The sequence below is a fragment of the Eleutherodactylus coqui genome, chromosome 2, assembly GCF_035609145.1.
Source record: "Eleutherodactylus coqui strain aEleCoq1 chromosome 2, aEleCoq1.hap1, whole genome shotgun sequence".
Taxonomy (NCBI): Eukaryota; Metazoa; Chordata; class Amphibia; order Anura; family Eleutherodactylidae; genus Eleutherodactylus; species Eleutherodactylus coqui.
The window spans coordinates 102,530,397-102,546,970 of NC_089838.1; the positions used below are offsets into that span (position 1 = coordinate 102,530,397).

General features: G+C 42.8%; 1 protein-coding gene across 1 annotated transcript in view; it reads right to left on the reverse strand.

Moving 5' to 3' along the window:
• Positions 1-9,738, reverse strand: part of NSG2 (neuronal vesicle trafficking associated 2) — a 97,310-nt gene extending 87,572 nt beyond the window's left edge. The window contains exons 1-2 of the mRNA XM_066591272.1: positions 9,592-9,738; positions 9,136-9,287 (exon numbers count right to left, since the gene is read on the reverse strand). Of these exons, the coding sequence (XP_066447369.1) occupies positions 9,136-9,264 (129 nt within the window). The 5' untranslated portion in view covers positions 9,265-9,287; positions 9,592-9,738. The remainder of the gene's footprint in view (positions 1-9,135; positions 9,288-9,591) is intronic.
• Between the last annotated feature and the right edge of the window lie 6,836 nt (positions 9,739-16,574).

Here is a 16,574-nt window from a genome sequence, read left to right on the forward strand (position 1 = left end):
GCTATCTCACTGACCCCCACCAGTAGCTAGAAAGAGGGACCACAGGAACACAGGTAGGTGGAGTTTGACTAGAATGACATTTGACCATGTGCTCAGCTGTTCTTTCAGTGCCATACACTTTGAATAGAGCCTGTTGTCAAATAAAGGCTGTCTATAGTTACAAAGGTAACAAGACAAAACAACAGGAAAGGGAGGTGAGTGTTGTCTCATACTGCCAATAGATGTCCATGGAGAAGACAGAAAGGGTAAAGGAGAGAGAAAGATAGAAGGAGACAAACTCACACAGAAATGGCTGCAGCCACTAACTGATAGGTTGTTTACAGCTACTAAAATCACATCTACACTGCTCAGTACTGCAGTACTCTGTCCTGTCTGCTGATATTATTTCTCATAGAGAGTTAGTGAGCAGAATCTGTGGTTTTCTTTGTGTACAGTGTGTGGAAACCATCATAGCAGCAGCCTCCAGCTCATGGAAAATTGGAGGTAAGAGGTACAACCTGCAGAGGGGAAAATTGATGAAAAATGCAGTTTTTAAAGGCTAAAAATAGTGTTAGTTCTCATGTGAACGCACATAGCAGCTTATTCTGAAAAGTAATCTGAAAGCGTGGCGTGGGTATGCAAGAACAAATTCAATCAAAATTAGCTTTTAGCATACTATATACACCTATAGGAACATGTAGTGCCTGAAACCTTTTGACATTACTCAGAAATTTCTCTGACACAACACTCTAAGTAAAGGGCTACTGAAATCAATGACAGTTTTCTTTGAAATTTGTATCAAATGCTTCACAGAATTTTGTACATTTTTCATGCTTATTCATTTTGCTATATAGTCAGTCAATACCAAAAGTTTCCACTAAATAAATGAAAAGGGGAAACAAGCATAATAAAACAAGGTCACATGGAGGATAATAATGCTGTCATAATTTATTCCGAACAAGCCTTTTCTACGGAATCCTTCAATCCTTTCTAACCCATAATATGGCAATCAGAATAAAACAATGGATCATATATATTTATCATAATCAATTAAATAATTTGTAATATTCTAGAAAGACGCCCAAACCATACTTAAAAGGACACTAACTTTTCAGAAAACCAATGCTCATCTAATAGCCTGTGTGTGTCTCATCAATCTTGTAATATATTTCCATTATTTTTTTTCTTTATTTTACCACTGTAAATCATATGTGAAGTGCAGCCCCTCTGCAATCCACTGCCTGTTCTTAGGCATTCAGCTTCTCTAGTAATTGGGCTTTTTGGATATCTTCTTAGCTGTGCGAAAGGATCTGATCACTTCTCCTGCACTCACATTGATCTCAGATCGGCAGTCAGTGTATAGAAAATCTTTGCGTCTGCTGATATATGGCCTTGTGCAAATTTAAAAAAAATTCCCCATCATTCTGCACTCAGTACCCCATAATGACAAAGTGAAAAAAGGAATGTTAGTAATCGTTTTCTAAAGCTTTTCTGCCAAGTGTAAACATAAAATTAGGGTGCTTTCACACAAGTGGAATTAGCCTGCATTATGCAGGAAAAGCATCTTAGAGTACCGTGGAATGCTGCTACAAAACCCACAGAGCCACCTGATGCAGAGTTGATGGCAGAATTAAGCCATTTTTAATTCCGCATCATGCTGAAGGAAGGCTGCAGAATTTACCACATCTTGCGGTGCGCAATGCAGGCGAATGGTGCCTGTGTGAAAGCACCCAACTGGTGTCTTTACTGCAACACCACCATTTGTAGCTACTGTGATTTAAAGTATTAAAGGGGTTTCTGACTTAAGAAAAAAAATTAGTAGCAACTAGCAAGCAATCAGAAAAACGGATAAAATGAGCTATACTAAGCAGCCCCAGACCCCTACGGCTCCAATGCCACCATTCTCATTCTCACCATCTTATCATTATTACCAGTGCCTGCTATTTAAAAAACAAAGAAATTGGGCTAGTTGTTCTTTAGTTATAGACGGCTCAGTTCACATCTTGTTTTAGCACTCTGTTGAGCTTTTCAGCAGCATGATACATTTGATTGCTCTAAAACAGTGTTCAAACCTATCCCACAGCAGACCCAATCACTGTAACGAGGTAAAAGTTCCAAGGGGGTCTCCGCTTCACCGGCCTTCTGTTGGGTTAAATCTGTTTTGGAGGACACAATAACATCGTAGAGCAAAGACGGAAACCAGCGGAAAGCAAGTCAGAGTCCCTTTGGACCTTTGAATATAGCTTGCCTTATTAAAGTGAATGGATCCACTGTGGGATATTTTGGAATACTGTTTTAGGCTAATCAAACATATGCCCTTAATGGCTGGAAAGCTCAGCGGAGAGCTAAACCAAAATGTGAACCAAACCTAAGTACGCAAGAAGTAAAAGCTAGGTTTTAATTTTGGGGGAGTGAAAATTAGGCAATTACTGCTTTGGTGGCGAATTATAATTAAATAGGATTATAATACCCTACCAGCTACCTGTGTCTTTCTTTTTGTGTATTTTCTGTCAACAGGTAGGGCTAGTTCGCATCTTGTTTTGACCCTTCAATCGATAAATAAGGCATAAAAGCTCCCGGTGTCCACAGGCCCTCATTGTCCAGCTGTATATTGAAACACTGAGCCTGATTCTGGTGCTGTATTTATGTAGTGAGTCTGGTTCTGGATCTGCATTTATGTTATGTACTTTGTCCTGATGCTGTATTTATGTTATGAGCTTGGTCCTGGTGCTGTAGTTATGTTATGAGCTTAGTTATGGGGCTGTATTTATTATATCAACTTCTTTATCATTCTGTATTTATGCACTGGGCCTTCATCTAATACACCATGCCTATGATTCTGAAGGTGCACATATAAATCTATATAGACATAATATAGTAAGTTCAGGTAGGTGTTTATGTTATTTGCAAGAAAATAATGCACTGCAGATTTTGTGCAGCATGTGATCAGTATTTTTATAAATCCTATACACTTATATGAAATAGATTTCCACAATGTGCGAACATAAAAGATTTACATGACTGTGTATGCATGTTGTACCCGAGAAATGTTGGCACATGTGAAAAATTCTTTGCCCAAATATCATCATAGGCTATTATGGGGCCATGTGCTGTCAGTGGAAGACACAGCACATGGCCCAACAATATGGCCCAGTGTAAATGGGCCATTTTAGTGTTTTTTCTTTCTGTTATCTGTCCTTTACTCCCCATAGCCACGCTATGATGTAGGTAGGGGCACCGTTTTGATATTCACCTCAGGCAGCAGAAAAGCTAGGAGCACCCCTGGTTATCATATAATCTTATCTAAAATCACAAAATTCCATAACCTGTGAACAAGCATATAGTTCCTCTAACTTTGCACTTCATATATTAATAATTAAGTGTAACGAAGGGTGCCATTTATAACATAGGACAATACTTTCTCTGTCAAGCTCCCCAGCATCTTTCCAGACCCTCCTACCCACCGTACATACAGGAACCTTCAGGCCACTCACACCCAAAACTTTGCTGAGTCCCGACAGTCTTCTCTGTCCCCCATCTCTCTCCTTTCCTGCCCCAACCTGGCAGCCACACATTACAACACCACTCTCAAACAGGCCCTGGATGAAGCGGCACCCCCGTGGCCCAAGCCATCTAATGCAGACCTCGGCAACCCTGGCTCACGCCAAAAACACTCTTTATCCAGCGGTCCTCTAGGTATGCTGAACAGCTGTGGAGAAAGTCACAAAAGTCAGCAGACTTTCTCCACTACAAATTCATGCTCAGAATTTACAACCTAGCCCTCCACCAGGCAAGATAACTCTATTTCACCTCTCTCATCCCCTCGCTATCTCACAACCATAAACAACTCCTGACATCAGTCAGGAAATAACCTCCCAATTCCAGACTAGCCCCAACCCTAGTCTCATCAGTACTGCATCTAGCTCCTGCTTACTCTCTGTACTCAGACCAACGACAGAGGAAGAAGCCTTAAGATTGCTTTCTCCTGTTCGCCCCACCACTGCGCTAGCAACCCTTTTTCCTCACACCTCCTCAGGTCTATTTCCCCAGTGGTTATCTCCTATCTCACCACTATATTAAACCTCTCTCTGACTTCTGGCATTTTCCGCTCCTTTTTCAAACATTCCATCATATCCCCACTGCTAAAGAAACTGACTCTTGACTCGACTGATGCTGCCAACTACTGACCCATCTCAAATCTCCCCTTCATGTTTAATCTACTAGAACCCCTGGTTTACTTCCGCCTTATAAGCTATCTATAAGAAAACTCTCTTCTTGACCCCCTACAGTCCGGCCTCTGCCCCCAACACTCAACGGAATGCGCCCTTACAAATGTGTCAAATAACCTCCTGACAGCCAAATTGAGGGGTAACTGCTCCTTACTGATCCTCCTCGATCTCTCCGCAGCATTTGACACAGTTGACCACAAACTTCTGCTCAGTATGCTTCGCTCCATTGGCCTAAAGGACACTGCTCTCTCCTGGTTCTCCTCCTACCTATCTGACTGCTCCTTCAGCGTCTCCTTTTCTGGCTCCACCTCCCCTCCACTTCCCCTTGCTGTTGGGATTCCCCAGGGCTCGCTCCTCGGCCCCCTCCTCTTCTCTATCTCCACTGCCCCTATTGGACAAACCATCCGGAGATTTGTCCTCCAATTCCACCTCTACGCTGACAACACCCAGCTATACACCTCTTCCCATGACATCTCTGCACCTTTCTTCCAAAACATCACCGACTGTCTGTCCGCTGTCTCTAACACTATGTCCTCCCTTTTTCTCAAACTTAAAACTGAACCTCTCAAAAACTGAACTACTGGTGTTCCCGCCCTCTACTAACCGACCTCATCCTGACATCTCTATCTCAGTATGTGGCACCACCATAACTCCCAGATAGCACACCTGCGTTGACTGTAATCTCTCCTTTACCCCCTATATTCAATCTCTGGCCTGAACATGTCAGCTGCAAGTCAAGAACATCATAAGAATCCGCTCTTTTCACTGCAGAGATGCTAAAAACACTCACTGTTGCCCTCATCCTGTCTCGGCTCGGTTACTGCAACTCGCTGCTGATCAGCCTCCCCCGCGCCAGGCTCTGCCCTCTCCAATCCATCCTAAATGCAGCAGCCATGCTCACCTTCCTGTCCAGCCGCTACTTGGATGCCTCTGCCCTGTGCCAGTCACTGCACTGGCTGCCCATCAAATACTAAATTCAATTCAAACTCACTACTTTCATCCACAAAGCTCTCCACAGCACTGTGCCGGCCTATATTGCTTCCCTCATCTCAATCCACCACCCAGCCTGCTCTCTCTGCTCCGCTAATGAAATCAGACTGAGTGCCCCTTTAATTCGCACCTCTCATTCCCGCCTCCAAGACTTCTCCAGAGCAGCACCAGTCCTCTGGAACGCACTACCCAAACTATCCAGGCAATCCCTGACACACACCACTTCAGGCGTGCTCTAAAAACACACTTCTTCAGGGAGGCGTACCATATCCCCTAAACTTAACCACTCTGTATTCCGCCTGATAACATGCTCCCTGACCTATTGACTGCAATCCCTGCTAGCCGCAATCAACCGCCCCCTGCAGACATACCAATTCAGCCACCACATGGCTTAAGTCTGACCATTGTCTGTGTGTATAGCATTCTTCACTCTCCACCTTGCCATACCGTGCACATCCCCAGCCCCTATAACTTCTGTATCACCCCATTATTTGTAGTATGTAAGCTCGTTGGAGCAGGACCCTCACCCCTACTGTTTCCATCAACTGATTACTATGTAACTGTGGTTTTTGCATTTTTGTACTTTTGTTATTCTGTATTCCCTTGTTTTTATAAGCGCTGCGGAATATGTTGGCGCTATATAAAGATTATTAAGATTATTACTGTACTACCAAAAAGTATACCCAAAAAGACTTGCTTTTTGTGCCCACGATTGAAGTAAAAAGGTTGGCATGAAACCTGACAGCAGCACAGATTGATTTACTATTAACATACTCATTTTTCAGATAATGAAGCAAATACCACTTAATATTAAAATGCAAGAAGCTTTGTTATAAATCACTACCTTATGTGACCAATAGAGAGCAGTATACAAGCCTTTTACTACAAACATGTAAAGCAGGAAGACAGTGAGTATGGCAACAAGTACGTTTCCCTGCATGTAAAATATAAATAGATATATCATAGTTTTATTCTACTTTGTAAGATGTTTGTCCTACTAATGTACCTACTAAACCAAAATGTAAAAATATTTGTACAAAATAAAAAAAAAAGGTCTGTTTTTTTTTCCAGAAACAGTGCTGCCTATGGACAGTGTTTGGTATTGCAGCTACAATATGAGGACCCTGTCAAACCAATAACCATATCTCAGACACCTAAATGACTAAGATAATTATATGTTGTGTACTTAATGAAACTTTAAAGGGGTATTCAGGTTCCAACAAGTTATCCCCCATCCACAGGATAGGGAATAACTAGCTGATCAGTGGTCGTCAAACCTCTGGGACCCCCACTGATCAAGAGACCGGGAAGCCTAATCAGTCCGCGAAGGAAAGGAATGCAGGTCAGGCAGGCGCACTGAGTTTCATTCATTTCAATCAGAGATGCCGGAGATTGCCGAGCGCCTGACTCGGGCCCCATGTTCTGGTGATCAGTGGGATCCAAGTGGTCAGACCCACATTGATCAGCTAGCTATCCCCTATTCATAGATAAGTTGTTGGAACAGGAATACCCTTTAAGGAAGATTTTTACATCAAGTCATTTTTAGGTAGTGTATCTTTATCACAGTTGGGGCTCAGTTTTTTTCTAAAAATTAGCTCAAAATCCCCTACATAGACATGCAGTTTTTTCCCCCCATGACATAAAATGAAGGCATATTGTTGGAGTATGGGATCACTTTATGATTGGTGGATGTCCGACCTCTGTAACTGAAACCGATCTTGAGAATGAAGGAGACTTTGTGTTGTTTTTTTCTTCACCACAGCGTCCACATTCAAAAGAAAGAAGCCAGCGGCACAGTAGAGTAGAGCTCCTGTGCAGGAAAAAATACCCTGGGGCGGACAAATTGTTTAACCAGCGTCCCCTTCATTCTCAGGATCATAAAGTCATGACATACTGTATGCTATTGACATACCATTGTTTTAGAAAATGGGAAAAACATAGTTAAAAATCAAAACTCTATGTGCAGTAACCACTAGGTGGCGGTTAGGAGCTTACTATTTTATTTTGTATACATCATGCTCTCAAGTTCCATCTTGTGGTAGTTACAGGCTGCCAAAATTTTATCAATCAGCTCTATGAACATGCAGAAGATTCTGAGCAGAAGAACCGCTCCGAATGCTATGATGGTATACCAAGATATTAAACTGTACAGAATTTCGGACCAATTTAGATTACAAAATTGAAATGGTGTTCAACAATGGGGATTCACTTTAAAGGGATTCCGTCATTAGAAAAAAAAATCAATACTTACTATTCCTTGCCAGGCAGTATTCTTCTCCTCGACAGCCTTCTGGCTCCTGCAGTCCACCAGGTCACTTCACCGCAAGGCGGACGGATCCTTTTCCTCCTGTTTTGGAGCATCCATTCTTGGCAGTCTTCTTCCAGCATGTCAGTGTGCGTTATTTCACGTAACATTCACTGCCTAGCATGGAATGCTAAGCTATCACCGAGACTGTGCATGCACGCTGTCTCTCGTCAGTGTTCATACTATTGTTGCGAGACATGTGCAATTTCGGCAATAGCTTGGCATTCCCTGCTAGGCAGTGAACACTATGTCACTAGTGACTTAGCGTACATTGACCTGAAGTAAGGAGAATGCCAAGAATCGACGCTTCGTCACCGGAAGAAGAATCGTCCGGCCTGCAGTGAGTTAACCCGCGGGACTGCAGGAGCGAGAAGATCGGCAAGGACAAGATGCAGTAAGAAGACTGACTGGGGAGGAATAGGCAAGTATTGATTTTTTTTTTAATGACAAAACCCCTTTAAGCATTTGCATGATACTAGACTTTTAGACATTAAGGGGTTTTCTTGGACTAGGTTACTGATGACCTATCCTCAAGATTAGGTCATTAATCGTTGATAGATGGGAGTATGCCACTTGGATTTCCCAATGGTCAGCTGCTGCTGCTTCGGTCCATACCAGGCACAGTGCCATACATTGTATAGCGGCTGTGCCTGGTATAGCAGCTCAGTCGCTTTCACTTGAATAGGACAGAGCAGCTCTTAGGCCATAAGGCGGATGAACTTGACATCACATCCCTGAGAAGAGGCTGTGGTGATCACCCAAACTTCATGGCCCATTTAATCAGCTGATTGGCAGGGATCTTGAACGGCAGAACCCACTGATCAACTATTGATGGCCTATCCTGAGGTTAGGTCATCAATAGTTTAGTCCCAGAAAACCCATTTAACGATTACCCAAATATTAAAATTACCAGAATTCATGGCACTAGTTTCCTTTGTAACTATATTATCCATTTTTGCACACATCATATTTTATCTGCTGACATAGGGTGCAATGTCTTTTTTCTTTGTGTCATGTTTTGTACAAATGAAATAGGCTGATACAGCATTCATGTGTTCCTTCTCTCTATATTACTATCATGTTGATATGTAAAAGTACAGACAATGACTTCAAACTACTGAGTTTCTGGCAGGTATTGCTGCGCATTCTCCGATTTTTCTGCATAATTTACATTAGCAAAAGAAGAATATTAAGAATACGAATGATAATGCACTGTACGTATGCTTCATGAACAAATGCTGAAACCTGTCCTAAGTGACATTTCTGTTAATAAGTCTGAATTCCTGTGTAATATAGGCTGACTATTAATATATTACTGAACTGCCCATACTATGAGATATGTATATCAGTAATTATACTTCTCCCAATAGACTCCACATAGCCAAATTGCAGTAGGCTCTCCAGAACAGAAGCTGCAGTGAATATGCAGGTAGACTTGCATCCCTTGTGTACAATACATGCTCATCTGTAAAGCAGACATGCCTGAGCAGCAGTGACATATATGCACTGCTAATTTAATGGCACCTACATAGAAGAGGCAATGTAGTTGACAGATTGATGGGATTTACAGCTATTCCAGGTATAATGGAAAGTCTAGACCTTGGATTTCAGAACATCCATTCACAATATTACCTTCTCAGGGGCAGAGAACTGCAGATGATTTACATCCAAGGGTGTGATCAGAGGCACCGTCTGAAATCCATCTTCACCAGAAGGCTCCTTACTGGTTTTGTCACTCAGATTACTCCCCAGCTTCACCATCCTTTATTCCTCTGCTTGCAGACCTGATAAATGAAGAGAATATCCTCAATGAATATAAAATGACATACATAAGCAATGATGGAGACCGGCAGAGCAGATCACAATGCTGATAATGGATACCAAGACAAGTCTATACATTGTGTCTTATCCCACCTTTTATTACAGTAACACAGAGAGCCTATATGTAGCGTTAGCAGATGAGTGGACATATATGTATATCATCCTATGTGTATGTGCAGGCATTCTATCACAGTGCAGCCAGGGAGTGTCTCTGATACAATGCACAGCGTGCAGACATACCGGCTCATAATAGGTAACAATACTCACAGTAAGACGCCTTTCTTCTATGTCTATGGCCAGGCTGGAGGAGGCAGAAGCAATGAGCCCTGTCTGTGGTGCTGATGCAGACAATGCTCCCAGAACAGCAGCTTCTAAAAGCTACTAGAGGGGAATAAGGCGCCTATTGCAGTACATGCTTCCTGCGGCACTCAGGCTGAAGCAGCTGCATTATTCACCTGGACCCTGGCGCCATCTAGTGTTCAAGGTGAAAAGATGCAAGTGTGTAAGCAAAGCAATACAAACAGAACCACTGAACCAGCAACGCCCCCTGCAGGGAAAGCAGAAGGTTGTTATTTATTTTATTTTCTTTATCCTTCATAGTAAATGTTATTGTGGGATAAAACATATAAATGACAACTATGGAGCATACTATACACATTCCCTGCATTTCTATGAATTGTAGAACGGGTTTGGTCCTGTTGATTGAAAGCTGAATAGGAAATGTCTTATGTTTCCTTAGAGACACGATTAAGATATGCACAGAGTACTTCAGAGAAGAATAGCCAGCTAGACAGCTGAGACCATAGATGGTAGAATTCATGTGCCAGGGTCCAGGTTGGCAATGCTTGAGGTTTATTTGCATCTTAGAGAATGAGGGAGGAAGATCATGGAAAATATTTGTACAGAAGAATTAAAATTCTGAAGTAAACAGGGAGGATCTGCCCGGAGAATCAATATGGATGGCTAGATAGATAGATAGGAGTTGCAAGAAAAAGTAGGTGAAACAATTTGGAATTGCCCAAATATCTGCATTGCTTACTAATAAAACAGTCTGATTGTTATCGAAGTCATAATTAGAAACAAAAGCTAATTAAAGTAATAACAACGACCTATACACAAATAGATGCAGTCTCAAATATATATAAAAAAATCAGTTTAATAATAATACCCAAAACATTAAAAACAAGTGCCGCCAAAAAGAGCATAATAACTATACATAATAGTTATCATACATGTGATAAAACATATGACCCATTAGTAAACACAAAAATAATCAAATACAGGCCTTAGGGCTCCTGTCCACGGAGATGATTCGCTGGCGGTAAATCACTCTGTCTGAAGCTTTCCATAGTGTTGCTGTGGAAAGCGAAGGCCCGCGTCTACAAGCGGAGAATCATAGCGATTCTCCACTCGCGGGATCTAAATCGCGGAATGCCGCAATTCTCCATGGTGAGCCTATCTGTCAGATAGGCTCAGCGTGGAAAGCTGTTGGCTCTCACCTGCTCCCGGGCGGCGGCTCCCACGGCGGAGATCTGCCGCAGGATATCGCTACACCCGTGGAAGGCAGCCTTAGCCTTTATTACTCTCGCTATATGGATATAAATGAAAAAATAATACCAGATCATACATGTTGAATATACCAAAAAAATGCCTGTATAAATTTGAATCTAACTAGAGATGAGCGAGCACGCTCGGATAAAGCAGTTACTCGAGCGAGCATCACTCTTCTCGAGTAACTGCTTACTGGTCCGAGCAGGCTCGGGGGGGGGGGGGGGGGGGCGACGGGGATGAGCGGGGGAAGGCAGGGGGTACCACCATAACCATTTTTACATTGATAATACACCAAAAAAGGTTTTTAAACAGCAACACAGAAGGCATTACTGCGTTTGTAACGACCAGGACCATGAAATCTCGCATGGTGAACGCCATAAAACTATGTTTAAAAGTAAGTCACCTTACAAAAAATATAATAAAAAGCAATCCAAAAGTCTCAATTCCCTCAGAATGCTACTAATAAGAACAATGACTCTTCCCGCAAAAAACAAGACCTCACAGAGCTCCTTTGCCGGAAAGTTTAAAAAGTTATGGGTCTTAGAAAATGCAAGTTAAATTTTTTCACTTTAAAAACTTGTTTTCATTTTGCAAAAGTAATAAAAGAGATCTGTATAAACCTGTTATTGCAGTAATCGTGTTGATTCAGCCGTAACAACAAAACCCGAAAACAATGACGGAATTTCTAGACGTCTTTCAATCCACAATTAATAAAAGTTATCCAACACATATGTGTCCCAGGGTGGTGCCATTAAAAATACAACTTGCTTCCCCCCCAAAAAACCCTCATATGGCTATGTCAATGAGTTGACACAATGTGCTGATGAAAATCGCTTGGTCCATAAGGCACAAAATAAGCTTGTCGCAAATGGGTTGATGAAGAGTTAAGGGGTTTTCCATGGAAATACTATTGATGATCAATGAGAGCCGTGCCTGCAGGTTACAAGCGCCGGTCGCATATTAACATTTTCTGCAGCACCTCTGCCCTATTCAGCAATTTCAGCAACCTGATTGGTTGTTTGGGTTGGCTGATTCAACCTGATTGGTTGTTTGGGTTGGCTGATTTAACCTGATTGGTTGTTTGGGTTGGCTGATTTAACCTGATTGGTTGTTTGGGTTGGCTGATTCAACCTGATTGGTTGTTAGGGCAGAAGTGTTGCAGAAAATGACAATATGCACGCCGGCCACTACATGGGAGGTTGACATCAGCTCCAAATACACAGAGGTCAGGGAGGAAGCCTCCGCACTGCCCTTTGTATAGTGGCCGGCGCTGTAACTGCAGGCACGGCTCTCATTGATTTCAAGGTACAAGCACCAACCTCTGCGTTATTGCAGTGCTGATAGCTTGCGCCCGCCCAGCTGATCGGTCTGGGTCAATGGTATTTCCATGGAACTTTAACTATACGACAAATGCATTCTGATGCACACTTATTCAGTGCATGCACTCTTTACCATTATGGTCCATGAGGTTTGCTCAGATGTCACATAGTTGGATCTACACCTGTGTTCTAAAAAAGTTCAGATATCGACATTTTAAGATTTATTTGTTGGAATTATTTATGCCTTAAAGTAATGTTGACTGATGGTTGTATTGGAATTGGAGGAACCTACAGTTTGCATCCCAAGAATGTCAGATATTAGATCACTTGAATATATATGTTGTAAACCCTTGTTTAAAGAGATTCTGCCACCACGAAAAATGTACCTGCACTACTGTGTGTGGATAGCTGAAGAGCCTCAGATTTCAACTATGTAGTCATGATCTCTGAACTCCCTTTCTCTCCCTCACGGTAAGCCAGCCAATGGCCTGTGCTCTGTATGCTGTGTGGGAAACAAACAGTGGCATGTTCTATCCGGCTGTGTGATCTCACATTGCAGCCTCGTTCTTTTCAATGGGACCGGCCGCAGCATCATGAGGTCTCCCATTGAAAGCAATGGGAGAGCCCTGAAATCCTCTGGCGCGACTATGGCAGCCACGGCAGAGATCCCTGCATGCCCAAAGTGATGTGAGGCTGTTTCCCCATGAAAATGCCTCGCATCCACGGGGATTTCACATGGTGGAGAGTGCGATATGGGGGCGTGATTTAGGGCCCCATATCGCGCTCTCCCGTATGATGCTAGCCTTGCTGTGACAAAGTGAAAATGAGGTGGGTGATAATAATGCAACTGAAAAGAAAAGGGGCTGCAAGCAAGCACCTTTCATGTATTATGATTTGTTGTGTGGTCTTTCCCAGCTACAATAGTCACCTGTCCTTTTGTGTGTTTTAATATCTTTGGTTCCTTTTGGTATTCATTTCAATAACATTTTGCATATGATATTCATTCATGTTTTCTAGAGCAGGGGTGTTGCTTTTCAGTTGCTTCCTTTTCTATAGGCAGTGACATCGCATTCATTGAAGGGTCACGCCATATGACTATGAGAATCATGTCATGGCCATGTGGACGCAATATTCCAAGCTCTACTAGACTGTTGTATGGCAGCACTGGAGATTGATGATCACTTAGGATTCTTTCACACGAGCTACAAAATTATCACTACAAACCGCATATATGTGAAGCCCATGGTTTCCCATGGGTTCTTTCACACGAGAGATGTTTTGTAGCCTGAAAGAACCCATTGGAAACCATGGGCTTTACATACATGCATTTTGTAGCTTGATTGTGTAGTCCGTGTGAAAGAGGCCTAACACTCAGCAATTTCCAGTGTTTCCATTGAAATGAATGGTGCAGCAATGTGCATCCTTCGCACTACTCATGCTGGGACCTTCGGGACCAACAAATTTCAAAATCAATTGGGCAAGCAGACCCCGCTGATCATAATGGCGGGAAACTGAATAAATTTATACCTTGGCACAGCTCCTTTAAGGGTTTTCCAAAATTCACATGTGTCACGGAAAACCCTTTGAAGTGGTCTTTTGTAGTCTGGTATATACGAGACTACATCTCGTATTATGCTTAGGCTCTGTTCACATGACCGGTATGACAGATCCATATTTAAAAGGATCCCAGTAAATCTTGATGGATTCTACTGAGCTATACAAAGTGTTTCTTCACATGGGCAATTTTCACGTCCGTGTGCTGTTTGAGTTTGCAACTAACTGCATATGGACCGCACACTGGCCCATTAAGTCAATGGGCTATGTAGACATGCATTTTTTACAATAAACGGTGGTCAGTATAAGAAAAAAAGTAAAAAAATTACAGCATGTACTATTCGGAACCGATTTCTTGGGCATCAGTTACTCATTCAAATCAATGCATGCAAAAAAAAAAAATAGAGCGCACGCTGATTATATCCGTTTTTCATGGATCATTGCTAAGCAATGCTAGAAAAAAAACTGTACCAACTTCCTTTTTGAAGCCAAATGGATGGCAGTAATAAACTGACACATTCAATGCATAGCGAATAGAGATGAGCGAACGTACTCGGTAAGGCCGATTTCGCAATCGAGCACCGCGATTTTCAAATACTTCACTACTCGGGTGAAAAGTACTCGGGTGCGCTGTGGGTGAGCGGGGGGTTGCAGCGGGGAGTGGCGGGAGAGGGAGAGAGAGAGGGCTCCCCCCTGTTCCCCGCTGCTACCCCCCACTCCCCTCTGCAACCCCCCGCCCCACAGCGCACCCGAGTACTTTTCACCCGAGTAGTGAAGTACTCGAAAATCGCGGTGCTCGATTGCGAAATCGCCCTGACAGAGTACGTTCGCTCATCTCTAATAGCGAAGCAAAATGAACATACACACGGATTAAAATTGGTCCATTTTTCACTTGCTTGAATAAGCCCTTGGGCTTCTAGTACTGCAACAATAGCACGGCGGATTATGCTTTACTTGCTGTAAGAAAACAACAGAGCTCCGTCAAAAGGGGAAAATGCCAGAGTGATTTGTTTTTTAACAAACTAATACAGGTGCCTTTTCCCTTCCACCACTTCACATGCCATATGTTTTATCAGCAGAAGGATGTGGGCACTCCAGTGTATTACAAATGTGCTTATGCATAATAAAGAACAACATATTATGTGCAGGGCTTTCAAATCACTTGTAAAGTCTTCTGTTCAGAATCCCAAGTAAATCCCTAGACTTAGCGCAAATCCTCACCGTTCCCATAAACATCATGTATTATAAGCTAACAGAAAACTTTCTGTGTTGTAAGCACATCAGTTTTGGATTGTTTGAACTGCATGATAAATTATTTTACCCGTTGGAAATGTTTAATGTTAGTCTGGCGACAGATTGTATAAATGTCTGAAGGTCTGAACAAGTCTGTTGTTTTGGGTCGTTCCCATTGTAAACGATCTAACATCACGGCCGCATTATGCTGCACCTGTTTACAAGGCTTAAAGCTCTTGCAGACTGACCCAAGCGCCACGTTGTATGGAGCCATACAATATACGCCAATCATTTGATGGGCCAAACATATGCAATCCGTTTTCTTTTGCCTGACTCATTCTCCCATGCAAACAATACTTCCATGACATATCAGACTTTTTTTGTCTACCTTTAGGCTAGCTGCACATGCCAGAGTCGGATTTGGCATGCGGGAGCCCACAGCAGAATCCGACGTCCGTGCGTACCTCTTTTCTCCATTTTCTGTATTGTGGATGGTCCGGATCGCTTGCTGTCACATATGTGCAATACAGATTTTTTTATTTTCAAATTTATCGCTAGGCGATGACGCAGGTACTCGTGGCCTTTCCAATGTCAATTGCGGATGGGCCGTGCATCGAACTGCTTCTATTGACTTCAATGGAAGCCGTCCGTGTGGACTCCGCATGAAAATAGAGCATGCTGCCATTTTTCCTCTGAATGTGTAGAAAAAAGCGTTTCCATAGCACTTTATGAACAGTATTTGCTGCTGATCCGCAGTGCGGATGCCGGCCACGGATTTCGCAATGCAAATCCATTCGTGCGCAACCGGTCTTACACCACGTATTGGTTGACTTACTTTGTGCCAAATTGCTTTCCCTAAAAGGAAGAAAACTGGTTTCTACCTCAGGCTGGGTCCACATGGGCGAGTACAAGCACTCAGGTATCTCCATAAAGCCCAGAAGGATGAATGAAGCGATAGTGTGTACACGTGGCCACTGTTCCATTAAATCGCAGACACTTGGGACCCTGTTTTCATGATCGGTGGGTGCCCCAGTGGTTGGACGCCCTCGATGAGATACTTATCTTTCCTGTGAATAAATGATAACTTTGTTTTGAGAGGCAGCACCTTTAAGGCCGCTTACACACAGGCGACAAAAATCGTGCGATTTGCATGTATGTAGAGCGCATGCTTTCCTATTGCTTCTTCCACATGAGTGATGTTTTGTAGCTTGCGACACTGTAAAAAAAAACTAAATCACGGCATGCTCTATAAAGCCGCGATTTGTGATTTTTTTTCCGGAGCTCATATTTCCCTACTTATGTGTTGGATCGCATTGCATGATAATGCGATTTTCGTGCAACGCAATGCAACTTTTACAGTAGGAAATCCTACTGTTTGAGCCCTAAAATAAGCACCAGCTGCATTAAAAAAAAAAAAAACACATCACCTAAGAAGCGCCTCGGCACTCAGCCAATCAGAGCCAGCACTCGATGAACCAATCACAGCCATTTTCGGGATAGGGCTTATATTTTAACCCCTCCCCCCCCCTAAAATCCTGGCATACGACTTTGTAAGCGACACAAAATCACGATATCGCCACGAGAAAATGCAGC